Raw genomic sequence first — 12860 nt, 5'->3', positions numbered from 1 at the left:
CTTTAAATGGAAATTGGAGGGCTTTATTTTAGGTTCTTAGAAAGCCTAGCTGTGTGCAACAGCACACAAAAGGAGAGAGGATGAAATTATTCACTAAATTTGCTTAAAGAAATGTTGTTTGGAATCTTTTAATAGATTCTTCAGGGAATAGTTTCCATAGTTTCACAATTGTGCACTTTTAGACTGACAAAGTGTAGTAGATATCATGACCTCATTGCTTCCTCCCTGAAGGCATTCTCAAAGACACAGTTTATGCCAACAAGCAAGAGCAATTTTAAATCAATACATTAATTAAATCAAGAAAGCGAGAGAAAAAAAACTCTTTTTTTTTTTTTCCCCAGCTCTAATGCTTCATGTTGTTTATTTATAACATATTGGGGTGCTCAGTAAAATTTTAGCTTTCTGTAAACAAATGCTTTATAATTTTATTGATTCACAGCAGCAGAAGCAGGATGAAGACAGACATCTGCTGCAGACCTGAAAAACATGCTAAGGAAAGGAATAATCTTGAGACATTCTGCTTAGCTCTCAAGGTCCCCATGTACAAAATGGACCCATTTTTATTACAAAGCAGCTGACCATTTCAAGCAACAAAGCTTGACATATTGTATTGTAAAGGAAAACAAAACAAAACCAAAACTAGCCATTTTTCTTCTTTGGGGATTGCGTTCCCAAGAAATGGCTCAAAGCAGGACATTATGATCTTTCCAGTCTTTGGGAAGTGGCTACAAGGTAAATAACTCAAAATGAGCTTAGGTTTTCTCTGATTTGAGTTATACAAACTGTTTTCTCAGTTACAGAAAAACCCCACACATTTCAGTAATAGTCAAAGTCAAATAGTATCACTTTAACACATTTATTTTTGTGTGATTAGCTTCCAGATGGAAGCCATCAAGATACATCAGGACAGCTGGCTTTCTGAAATGAAATCCCTGGCATTATTATACCACCTACAGTTTTGGCCTACTTCAGAGTAGTTTGTCTGAAAGTAATGTATATGAAAATGGTTCAGGTAAATAGAATTATACAGGAGGAATTTAGAAGCCATAGTGGCTGGAATTGGTTCTATTTCATCCCTATATCAGTGCAAGAATCAGCTTTTCACATTTATACAGATTTAATTATGCTATTGGTTATTTCCTCTAAGATATCTGAAACCTCTTTACCTGCTTGGACACAGAACTAAAATATTGCCTCAATGAGCTGTAAGAGGCAAATGGGATAGGAAAAAGGGAAAAATACTGAATGGTCTTGATGGATCATTGCTCTAACCCAGCTTAGCATTTCTGATGTAATTTCATTCTTCATGTAACTGAGAGCTACCTTATTATTTATTGTTAGATCCTCCACAAACAGCCTTTTATTCTTTGGGTTTTATTTGCTTTGAATTTTCATATTTACTTTTATTATATTCTATAATATTTCTAAGTCCTTTAGTACATATTGTGCTTTATAACTTACATATGCTCTTCTTGGTTTTGATTACTCTTTCTACATTCATGTTAATTCCAGTTGGACAATTTAACCTCGGTTTATGACTGAATGGCATGTACTACACTGTTGTGCACATTAATCTGTCATCGAACAGTTTTCATTTCCTCTCGGTGACAGTTCTTTTCAGTACTTAAATCCACTGAAGGCTTTCTGTATAATTTGTTTTGCTGAAAAATAATCTTTAGCTTCATTATCTGGTCTAGCTTTAACTTCATAAACCAAGTTAAATGAGAAAAATCCTTCACACTGTATCTGGCTATTCCATATCTAATTAAATGTTTCCATTCATTAATAAAGTCTTACTTATTTTCTACACATTCAGTTTACTACAGTTCACCATTTCTATAAGGTCAGTCTTCAGCATCTTCCAACAGTTTAAACAGGCACAACAAACTCTTTCTCAGGGAGCAATATGGGTCAGGCAGGCTGGACCCAGAGCAAGGGTTTGGAATGAATCTTCAAGAAGTCTGGATGCAAATAAGACTTTTTGGCATAAAGGAGATCCCATGGAAATCTAGCAAAGAAAGTATCTGAGATCAGTGAACCTGCTTTGGTGATGTTCGTAGCTTGTACTTAGTGATGAAGGTTCCATGGAAGGCCTTGTCATCATGTGAAGACTAGTAGTCACTTAGCAACGCAGACTATTAGCAAGTAGTAGCAATTAAATACACATTTGTGTTTTGGTTTGGTGTGTTTAGCCTAAGGTCTTAAGCATTAAGAAACTCCTTTGGATGGCATTTGGAGGGGAGCCCTGCAGGAATTTCTCCAGCTAGTGAGCTGCAGACCACAGAGGGAGTAAACACAGACCTCACTGTACAGATGGAAGTTCTTGGATCTTCCTCCAAATGCTTTCAGCTATTACAAATGAAGTTGCCCCTGCTACTACTTCCAGAACATTTTGAGCTTGAGAATTTCAGAGAGAGAGAAGTGAAAATTTTACAAAGTCAAAAGAAGCATTTTGATCAAGATAGGTGATTCTGATCCCTGTCTTTCTTGAAGGCTTTGAAGGTACCTAATTAGAAGGGAAGAGCGGTTTTTGACTAAAAGTAGAGAACTGAAAGGAAGTGAAGAGTCTAAGGTCTGCCTCTGGTGGGAATGTGCACCCAAACATGTAAGAATGTAATTAACATGAGAAACACATGAGGATCTTGTGTACGGCAGAGCGAATGAAGAAGAGCATGATGGAAAAAAAGAAAAAGGAATGCTGCACAGATGTAAGAGATCATTGGTTGAAAAGTAACAACAAGGAAGCAAAGACTTCAAAGGTTTTGTAGTGACTAGATACTATTGTTTTCTACATTTTATCTTAAAATTGATAGATTTTTTTTTTCATGGAAACAGACTCCTCACCAATCCACATCAACTTTTTTCTTCATTAATACTGGTTTTACTTTGAAAATTTAGTGAGCCTGCAAATCAGATACGGGGAAAAACTTTGCTATTTATGGTTGTACCGTGTGTCACAAGTGTTAGCCATTATGTGGTTATCAGCTATAACTTCATTTGGAAATGAGACCTGAACACAATACATCAGGACTCACTCTTCTTTTCGGGACACTATTCGTGTTTACAAGCATAGAAAGAGTAGGGTAGGACTTGCTACCAGTTGCCAGTCCTCAAATTAAAAAGCCCACCTGCAATTCAGTTAATAACTCTCTGTAAGGATAACTGGGATTCGTAAGGCTACTTACTCATTGCAGAAATGGAAAACTGCAGAAAGGGAAGCAGTGAGAATCTTGACAGCACACTGAATCCCCCAAGATCTCACCTTGAACATTTTTCCTTTCAAGACTACTCTACAAAGTTTCAGAATTTGCAACATTACTTTAGGACACACCAATGAAGGATTAATTTTTTGGGAGGTGAGGAGGTAATTGGAAAAGGATACCAAAAAAAAAAAAAAGCAACTATGCCAAGGGGAAAAAAAAAGTGTCTTAGCCTAAGACTGAGAAATCTTAACACAAGAAATACAATCTTCCCTGCTTGTAGGGCTGTCATGAGTTAAAAATCCACCTAGCAGTGTGCAAGCACACTACAGATGCATTCTTACCCACTACCCATGATTTCAAAGATTTTTCCAAAATTGAACGTCATCCACATAAACAAACCACTTTTTCTGAGAATTTTAGTTCAATAAGCCATGAACAGTTTTAAGACAGGATGCTAAAACTACACGGAGTTTAGGTAAATTCTCTCAGGTGTATATGCACGGTAAACCATGTCTTTCTTATTTGGCTATTTCAGTGCGTGGGAGCATAACTCATGAACATGGCTCTTACTAGTCCTTCATATTAATACATATCGGACATCTGTATTTTTATTGTGGTTAGTTCACTTATCTATTTTTTTTTCTCCACTAGGTGGCACAATTTATATTATTTTCTTAAACAATGTCTTTTACTGACCAAAATAAGGTCTATATTTGAAATAAAACTTTGCTAATAAAAAGAGTAAATAGCACATCGATTGAAATCCAGAAGTCTCTTGCTACCCTCATAAATGAAATATAAAACACATATATTTAAATAAACACTCACCTTGTGCATATATTTGAATTCTCCCTTTAAATATTTTCCCCATTTCAATTACTTCATACATTGACTTTAATGAGAACTTGTTATTTGTTAAACCAGGACTTCCATTGACTTGCTAGAAATTTTTTTTTTAAATAAGTGAATCAGGCTAGAGTACTCTTTTCTCTATATCCCCTGGAGAAACAAGCGACACAACAGATAACCCAAAATGGAAAATGAAACCTCTAAACAGCAAAACTTGTATTGAAACAGGCAATCTAAAAAGAGAAACAGGCTGAGAACTATCTTGAGACAGTCAGACTCAGAGAGATTTGAAAGGGAATATGATGAGATGATGTTGCTGATGCAGAAACCAGATAGCCTTACCAGAGACAGTACTAATGTTCAGAAGAAAAGGAAGGAAACAGAACCATGCAGAATCACAGAATCACAGAAAGTTAGGGATTGGAAGGGATCTCAAAAGATCATCTAGTCCAATCCCCCACGCCGAAGCAGGGGCACCTAGATGAGGTTACACAGGAAGGTGTCCAGGTGGGTTTTGAATGTCTCCAGAGTAGGAGACTCCACAATCCCCCTGGGCAGGCTGTTCCAGTGTTCTGTCACCCTCACTGAGAAGAAGTTTCCTCTCTAATTTAAGTGGAACCTCCTGTGTTCCAGTTTGTACCCATTGCCCCTTGTCCTGCCATTGGTTGTCACCGAGAAGAGCCTGGCTTCATCCTCATGACACTCACCCTTTACATATCTATAAACATTAATGAGGTCACCCCTCAGTCTCCTCCAAGCTGAAGAGACGCAGCTCCCTCAGCCTTTCCTCATAAGGGAGATGTTCCACTCCCTTAATCATCTTTGTTGCCCTGCACTGGACTCTCTCCAGCAGTTCCCTGTCCTTCTTGAACTGAGGGGCCCAGAACTGGATACAGTATTCCAGATGTGGTCTCACCAGGGTGGAGTAGAGGGGAAGGAGAACCTGTCTTGATTTACTAACCACTCCCCTTCCACTACACCCCAGGATGCCATTGGCCTTCCTGGCCACAAGAGCACAGTCTTGGCTCATGGCCATCCTGATGTCCACAGCATCCCAAGGTCCCTTTCCCCTACACTGCTCTCCAACAGGTTGTTTCCCAGCTTATACTAGTACCTGGAGTTGGTTTTGCCCAGATGCAGGACTCTACACTTGCCATTGTTATATTTCATTAAATTTTTCCCCACCCAACTCTCCAGCCTGTCCAGGTCTTGCTGGATGGCAGCACAGCCTTCTGGTGTGTCAGCCACTCCTCCCAGCTTCATGCCATCAGCAGACTTGCTGACAGTGCACTCTATTCCCGCATCCAAGTCACTGATGAACATATTGAATAATACTGGTCCCAGTACTGACCCCTGCGGGACTCCACTAGATACAGGCCTCCAACTAGACTCCAGAAACCAGATAGTTCAGTTTCTGAAAGCCTCAGATGGTCAAAGAAAAACTCCAGACATGTGAGAAACTGCATGGTAATCTCATGGTTTTCTTGCCACACAGGTTTATAACTTGTAGCTGAAGTAATGGGAAAGCCCATAAATACTGTATTAAATACTCTCTTTCCTTTAGTGTCAGCTTTTCCAAATAAGCTCATTCTTGGGTTCTCTGTATGAGTTTCTTACATTATTATACAGTTCTGCAGAAAATATATCTCAATTTATTGACCCACAAAAAACAGGATGTTAGAGCATTTAATGCTATTTCAAAAACTGAGACTGAGAAGCATCTTATAATTCATCTATTCATTCATGTTTAATTCATATTCAGAAGATTTCTGTCATTATGCAGCCTTAACCAAATCCATAGACCTCAATGTGATCATAGACTTACTCTTGTCAGTAGTTCATCCATTTCTGTCACCAGGGTATCCAGATTTTCTTGTGCTAGCTGAAGAAGTCTCTCTGGTGCTTGCTGAGGTGAAAGCAAATGCTGTTGGGGAAGAGAGGAGGAAGAGTAAAAACCTGTATTTAATAGATCTTAGTGCTTCCAAATATTGTAGAGAAGAAGCATAAAAAATTTCCTTTTCATTACACTATGCAACTCCCTTGTGTCATTGATTCCTGTGTCACATCCATCCAACACACTTTCCTCAGGAAATCTTGACAGCATTACACAGTTTAGTGGAGAACATATAAGTATGGTAGGGAACATACAGTATCTATCATATGCATCTGCTTTACAGACCATCAGCACGAACACCATTTTATTTGTATGCAACATCACTTTTTCTATGCCTGCAGTGTAATTCCTTGCATATATGTACATAACTCACTGCTGCAAGACTTATTTACTAAAATGAGTCAAAATAAATAGCTCTAATAACTATTTATTAATGAAAGCAAGTTTGAAGCAACTAAATCTTGAATTTTTCTTTTACCCTAAACCTACTCATGGCTGTATTGAACAGATTCAAGTACAATTGTACTGAACCCCTGTTATTTATCTATATGAATACTGTGAACATACCTTTAATTCCTGTGTCACATTCTCAAAACCATGTAACATTTTATATGGAGCAGGCAGTGGACCACTAAGGTTAACACTCAGGATCATCTGGTTCAGCCGATCCAGGTCACTGAGAAGGAGTCCTGTGCATTCATCATCACAGGCTAGGGGGAAGAACAGCAAAGCTTATTCACTCATCCTAAATGTTTAAGACATATCTCCGAGTTAGAAATTATATGGCATGCATGCAATTCTGTGAGAGGTAACACTCAGTTCAGGTAATTTACTCTAGAAGCATAATGTGAGAAAAAACGGAAACAACAGCTAGGGAGCAGGAACCACCTTATTTCTTAGGACTTCATAATGGGACAATTTAATATAAAACATGAAGAGCGAAACTGGTAGGCTTACCTAACAAAAAGAGGAAATAATTAACACGGTCCATATAAAATCTTAAATCAGACAGGCAGTTTGGATGGACTCTGAGAGAAGCGGACAGGTAATCTAAGGTAATCTAATCTGTAAAATCTAAAGAGCACTTGAAGTAGTATGGTTGTGGATTTGAATATAAGAGAAAAAAAAAAAAAAAAAAGAAATCTTACAATTTACATACTTTATAGTCATATAACAGCATGGCCCAGCATGCTAAACTTGTAATGCAGGCAGTAGAAAAAGTCCAGGTAAAAATACCGATGGTTTTCTTTCAAGAAATGTTTTTCCCTACCTCCTTTCACTAACCAGCTCATGCCAGTTTCCTTTATTGCAAATACTTTTTGGCATGAAAAATACTGCCATGTGCTACATATGCTGAAAGGAGTTTGCATTTCCCACCCTCCTTGCTTTCTATTCACTATCACAAGAAATTCTCATAACCTTAAGGTCTTGTATCACTTATGCTGCAGACAGGAAAATTCTTCATCCTTTAGAACACAGTTCTGGGAATATCTTTCTGTATCCCTTCATAAAGATGATACACAGGACGGACAAATCTAAACCACGCCTCAGGACATGGAGCAAACTGTGAAATGATGGATTCACTGATGACGTTAAGAGACATGGAGGGTTGTACTTGAAGTTTTACAGGTATGTAATTATTCATTACAGCAACACTTCTAGGCAGCTCAAGGGCTAAGAAACCCACTAAACAACATGTATGTTTTTGTAGAAAAAGTAATTGTCAACAGAGAATTACATCTTTTTTTCCTGAAATCTATTCTTCATGTAGATTAAATCTGTCCTGTTCTTTAAAGTTTTCACAGTTATCTAAACATTGTTCTTATTCTGTAGGTTGGTTGTTCAATATAGTGGGGAATTGTGTCAAGTACAGAGAAAAGAAGAATATTGAATACTAGCTTAATATACCATGAAACTCATGTGATGATTGAAAAGGAGACAAGATAGATACTGGATTAGTGCAGTAAGAAGTGGTGCAGAAAGCTAGATACTGTTATTTTAAGACTTCCTTTTGCTTCAGTTTGCAGACTTCTTCCTCCTATTTCACAGTATTTTGTTACATAAGTTGAATTGTACTGGAACTTCTCTGCAGTTGTTAACTGTGGGCATAATACATTCTGATTTATGTTTCTACATGAAATTAAAAAAAAAAAAAAAAAAGCTTATTACCAACCCAGCTCTTGTCGTCTGAGAGAATTAAAGGAAAAGCAAGTTTTACAGCCAACTGAATATTTTATATAATAAATCCTTGTTCTGTGGCTGGCCAAGAAGGTAAGTAGAACTGATAATCATTTTGCAGGATGCAGTTAAGTTTTCTCAGATCTGAAAATCTGAAAAGAGTTATTTGTTTTTATTTTTTCTTCCTTTTTTAAAAAGAAATCCATTATTTACATTATTTCACTTACGAAACAAGCTAAATGTCTTCATCCTCAAAATTGGCAGTGGCTGGTAATAAAATCCTAAAAGTTTGCTATGTGTTAAAGACAAACTCAGTTCACACCATTAAGAAAAAATGAATAGCTTATGAAAATATGAAGTATTCTCCACGAATAAACAACTGATAAGTGAGCATTCAGTATAAATTAACACCTCCTGCATGATGATCAGGTTGAAAAGAGGAACCACATCAAGTGAGGACCACAATAGAGTAGATGGGAGAAGACTAAGCTACTCCCAATACTCAGTCTGAAATGTACTGCAGCTACAGAAAATATTTCAAGAGCGTGATTATATTTTGCAAGACTAAATACTTCTGTATCTATCTATAAAACTGTCAGGATAAATTTGTGTTTAATATTAACAAATGCAGCACTAAATTCAGATCATTACAGCAGTGCAAGCATGTAAGAGGCAAATCATGCAGTCAATACTACAATAATCCAGCAAGCAATTAATGCAAATTACTGCTTTTTCCATTTTCACCACACTTTTCCATGCACAATAAGTCCTGTAAGGATTTTGACTTACCTCTTGTGAGAAGCATCTCCAAGTATGCATGCCAAAGAATTTTTTTTTTTTTATAATTGCTCAAGCAATAAAAGAACACTATAAGTTTATGGACATCTAACCACTTATTCAATCTTACAAAGAGAAGACAATGCACAATAAAGGAATTGCACATCTGAGCCAAAATGTGTTTCTCCAATTAAGTATTTACCTAACATAATTTTGCTTTAATACATTCATTGCTGTTAAGATTCAGAAGACTGTGTTATGACTAAGTAATTTTTCGTCTAAGGGTACCCATGCAATCTCTGTTATGAGGTGATATCTGTGATAGTCAGTGACTCTTCGGTATTAGTTTCCCGTTGCTTCACAGTGAATTAGAGCTATTGTTAGACTCATTAATCTGTTGGCTGTTACTCCATTTTTCCCACTTTCACACTGGTCTCACACCAAAGAATAAACAAGCCCTTCTCTGCCCCCCAAAACAGAACCCCAGTTGAGAGCTGAAAGCTTTAGCTTCCTTGCCACTGCTGCTGGTTTCAGGAGCTTTGCATGATCAATAGGTCTCCAAAATCTGAGAAAACTGAGATACAGGTCAGGGTCTAAAGTACTGACTCAGGTTTATATCTGATTTTTGTTATTTGGAAAGCCTCATTTGCTGGTTCTGAAATATACCAGTACCTGTTGGGTTTACATGGTGCTTGAGTCGGGCAAAAGACCAGTACTGGGGTGTGGGTCTGAATCCAACAGGAGCTCATGTGTCACAAAAAGGGAGAACGACTGACAGCTTGTCACCTTCTAGAGCCAGTAGAGGTGGCCATCCCTTCTTGTTCTCATGCAGACAGAGAATCAGTTGTCCAGAACAGAGGTAAGTTTAAATCTTATGGCTGTGCCGTAATGGCTCAGAACTTCTGTTAAACTTGGAACACAGCAGAAGCTAGCCCAAGGCTTTATAGATCTGGTGATACACACAGTATCATTCTTTTCAGCTCACTCTGTGAAGCCTTGCGATAAGAAGCTCCCAGTTTTTGCTGAATTAAGGTGTGTGTAGGAGCTAGGAGATGCTTCTTTTCACAGATTCTTCAAGATCTGCCTCTGACAGAGAGAGCTTCTCTGCTTAGTTCTGAATTTGGAAGCGCTGAGGTCATGGAGTTTCTCCCCTTTTTAGAGAGAAAACCTGGATTCTGCCAGGATCAGTGGCCAGGAGCTCCCTTGTTCTCTTGGGTGCAGAACTGAGTGGTAGGTGGGAAAAACTCCCTCTCATTGCAAGCACCAGTCTACTTAGAGTACAATATCTAAGTGTCCAAGACCTGGTATTAAAGGAATCTGATTATATAATTTTCTCCTTCTACCAAGATTGAAGATTTAAATTCATAAAGACATAAGTTTGTTGACTGCAGCATGGCTGAAGGTCCATTTTTTTCACAAAATTGAGTTTAAGAAAAATTTCTAACAAAGAAATACCCGTTTTCTCTATGTCATGATTGCTTCCTGTTTTCTGCTAATCTCATACAGCAGAACCACATCAGCTGCTTTACTTTTAGGTTTTCTGGTTGGCCCTGAGGAACATTTGTGACAGGAACATACATCTGAGGAAATATTTTGCCATTTGTGTTGCAACAGACATCAAAATATTGAAGCCAATTTGTTTTGAAGTCCCCATTGTCGCTGTAACTGGTGCCATGAAAATGTTCAGAAGGTAAGTTCTGACTTGCCATATATTTAACAATAAAGCCTTGAAAGATTTGAATCCTCACTAGGACGTTTTTTCCCCCTAAACACTGCAGAGTAGCAAGCACAGTTGCTGTTCCAACAACATTGCAACCTAAGGTTCTTCATTTTATGTATTACGAACTCTACAGCTGAAGTGGAATGTCACAAGGTATAAGATAAACTACACAAGTGAATTAGTAATCTAAGAAAATGCACGGTTGCTACAGGTTTGATTCAAAACAGCTTGTAGCTCCTTCTTTCCACTTCAGCTTGCTAAGGTCAAAGCTCTTAGGGATGGATGAGGAGGGATCAATACATTATTTGGCTTGTTTACATATTTCTGGTATGTATGTGTAAAACACGAACCAAGCAAATACTGCCTGAGCATGCTAGGAGCAGATGAACTGAGGAATGGCTACTCCTGTTCCTCACAAAACTCAGCCATGTTCTAGATTGGAATGGTGGGATTTAACTAAGAAAACACAAAATATACATCTTCAGTACTGCAGTGATCATAGGCCAGTCACCATTTGCTAGTTGACAACTTTCAGCACAATAAACATTGACATACATTTATTACAGTAAAAATGAGTGATGCATAAGGGGGCATCAATCATTTAGAGGACAGTTCATTTATAATTACAAATAAAAATAAAAATTTGCAAGCATTAGAGCAGATTTGAGAGAGCTTCTATCATATTTGACAGTACAAGGATGTTAGCAGTGTTATTAAAATTAGTTTGCAATCATCGATAATTTTCTTATTGGCTACTGACTGTTTCAAAAGAGAAGGGAAAGTGAGCCTAGGAAGTGGATTACTTGAGACCAAAAATTACAAGGAAGTCTTTATCTTCAGAGTATTATGGCTACCTGTGCATGACAATCTAATTTTTTGATATCATTTATCATTCCCTAATGGAATCCTAGAGAATACAACATTGTTTTGTTTTAACACTATAACGGAAAGTAAATTCTGTCTGTGCCATTCACCTGTAATTGTTATTTAGCAGTAAACAAATTCTTCCCCTTTGTACAGTGGATTTTAAAATTTTTTTCTCTTTCCATATTACCTGTAGCTTTCTAAAATATAACTGTGATAACACAGCAGTGAAAAGTGGCATGCACTAACCCACTGAAAACCGACATGTTAGGAAAAAAAAACAGTAATAACCTGGTAAACAGATTTTCAGCTATATCAGAAAAAGAGCACTTCAACGAAGATGCATGCTCCTCTAGATGTTTTCCTTTTTACTGCAAATTTGCACTCTAAAATCATTAGAATACTTCTGACCTGGGATATGTTAAAATATAAATGCTATGTTTAAACAATAATACACTGCAACATTGTGGCTAAAATACCTCTCTAATTTGATTTAAATCTGCATTATTTAGCTTTCATGTCATACTGTATGTTGACCTTTTCTAGAATTTGCCAAAAATTTATTATTCATATGGTTTTTCTTTGCTAAATATTCAAAATCAATTTTCACTTTCCTAAATATTAACTATAACATACTAACACTGGACAACTTAATCACACTATGTTTTATATTACTTACAGCTACTTTTTTTCAAACATAGGTGATTGTATCTGCACGTATTTTCTTTAAGCTAGACCGTGTTACTACCTAACTAGGGGTTCTTCACACTTCTGACAGGGAATGGAATACTGCAATTGAACAAAAGTGCACACAGCTCATTTGAAATATTGAATGCAAACAGAATTCTGCATTTGGCACTAATTTTCTGTACATTAAGAGTACTTACTATTATTACCACTATTAAGGTTTCATTACAACTGAAGCTATTCAGAAGAAAATTTACTGAGTATTTTGGAAGTAGCTGATACATAAAAGTAAAAATACGTTGTACACAGGACCAAATTCTCAGCTGTATTAAACTCAGATTGGAACAGATAAATGTTCTGGGACTAAGGAAGGAAAGCTTCAGGGTTTCCCCAAAAGGTGTTTCTAATGGTTCTTTGACAGCACAGTGACTACTAAAGCACATTAGGGGCTGCCGCAGTGAATCACTACCAGAAGAAAACAACTCTGTTCTGAAGCCTGTGGCATAATACATGGTGTTAGCCATAAGCAAATTCCCATCAAGTCTGTGCCACACTCCCTTTGTCTGCCACAGACCTACGTCCACCACAGGCTACAAAGGTTTATTGATCAGGCTGGCTTTCTACCATAACAGGGATATTGTCCTGTATTAGCAAAGGTGGGTTTGGAGAAATATGTGTGTTAAGGAAC

The 12860-nt window shown here is 37.3% G+C and overlaps 1 protein-coding gene across 11 annotated transcripts in view; it reads right to left on the bottom strand.

The window, feature by feature from the left end:
• Positions 1–12860, bottom strand: part of LAMA2 (laminin subunit alpha 2) — a 356006-nt gene that overhangs the window by 85354 nt on the left and 257792 nt on the right. For all 11 annotated transcript variants that reach the window (XM_065056885.1, XM_065056887.1, XM_065056893.1 and 8 more), the window contains 2 exons: positions 6514–6656; positions 5878–5976 (listed from right to left, as the gene is read on the bottom strand). In XM_065056885.1, the coding sequence (XP_064912957.1) occupies positions 5878–5976; positions 6514–6656 (242 nt within the window). The remainder of the gene's footprint in view (positions 1–5877; positions 5977–6513; positions 6657–12860) is intronic.

Source organism: Columba livia, chromosome 3 (assembly GCF_036013475.1).
Source record: "Columba livia isolate bColLiv1 breed racing homer chromosome 3, bColLiv1.pat.W.v2, whole genome shotgun sequence".
In the NCBI taxonomy this organism is placed as follows: Eukaryota; Metazoa; Chordata; class Aves; order Columbiformes; family Columbidae; genus Columba; species Columba livia.
Note: the sequence above shows the minus strand (reverse complement) of the source record. Positions and strands in the feature narration are given on the sequence as shown.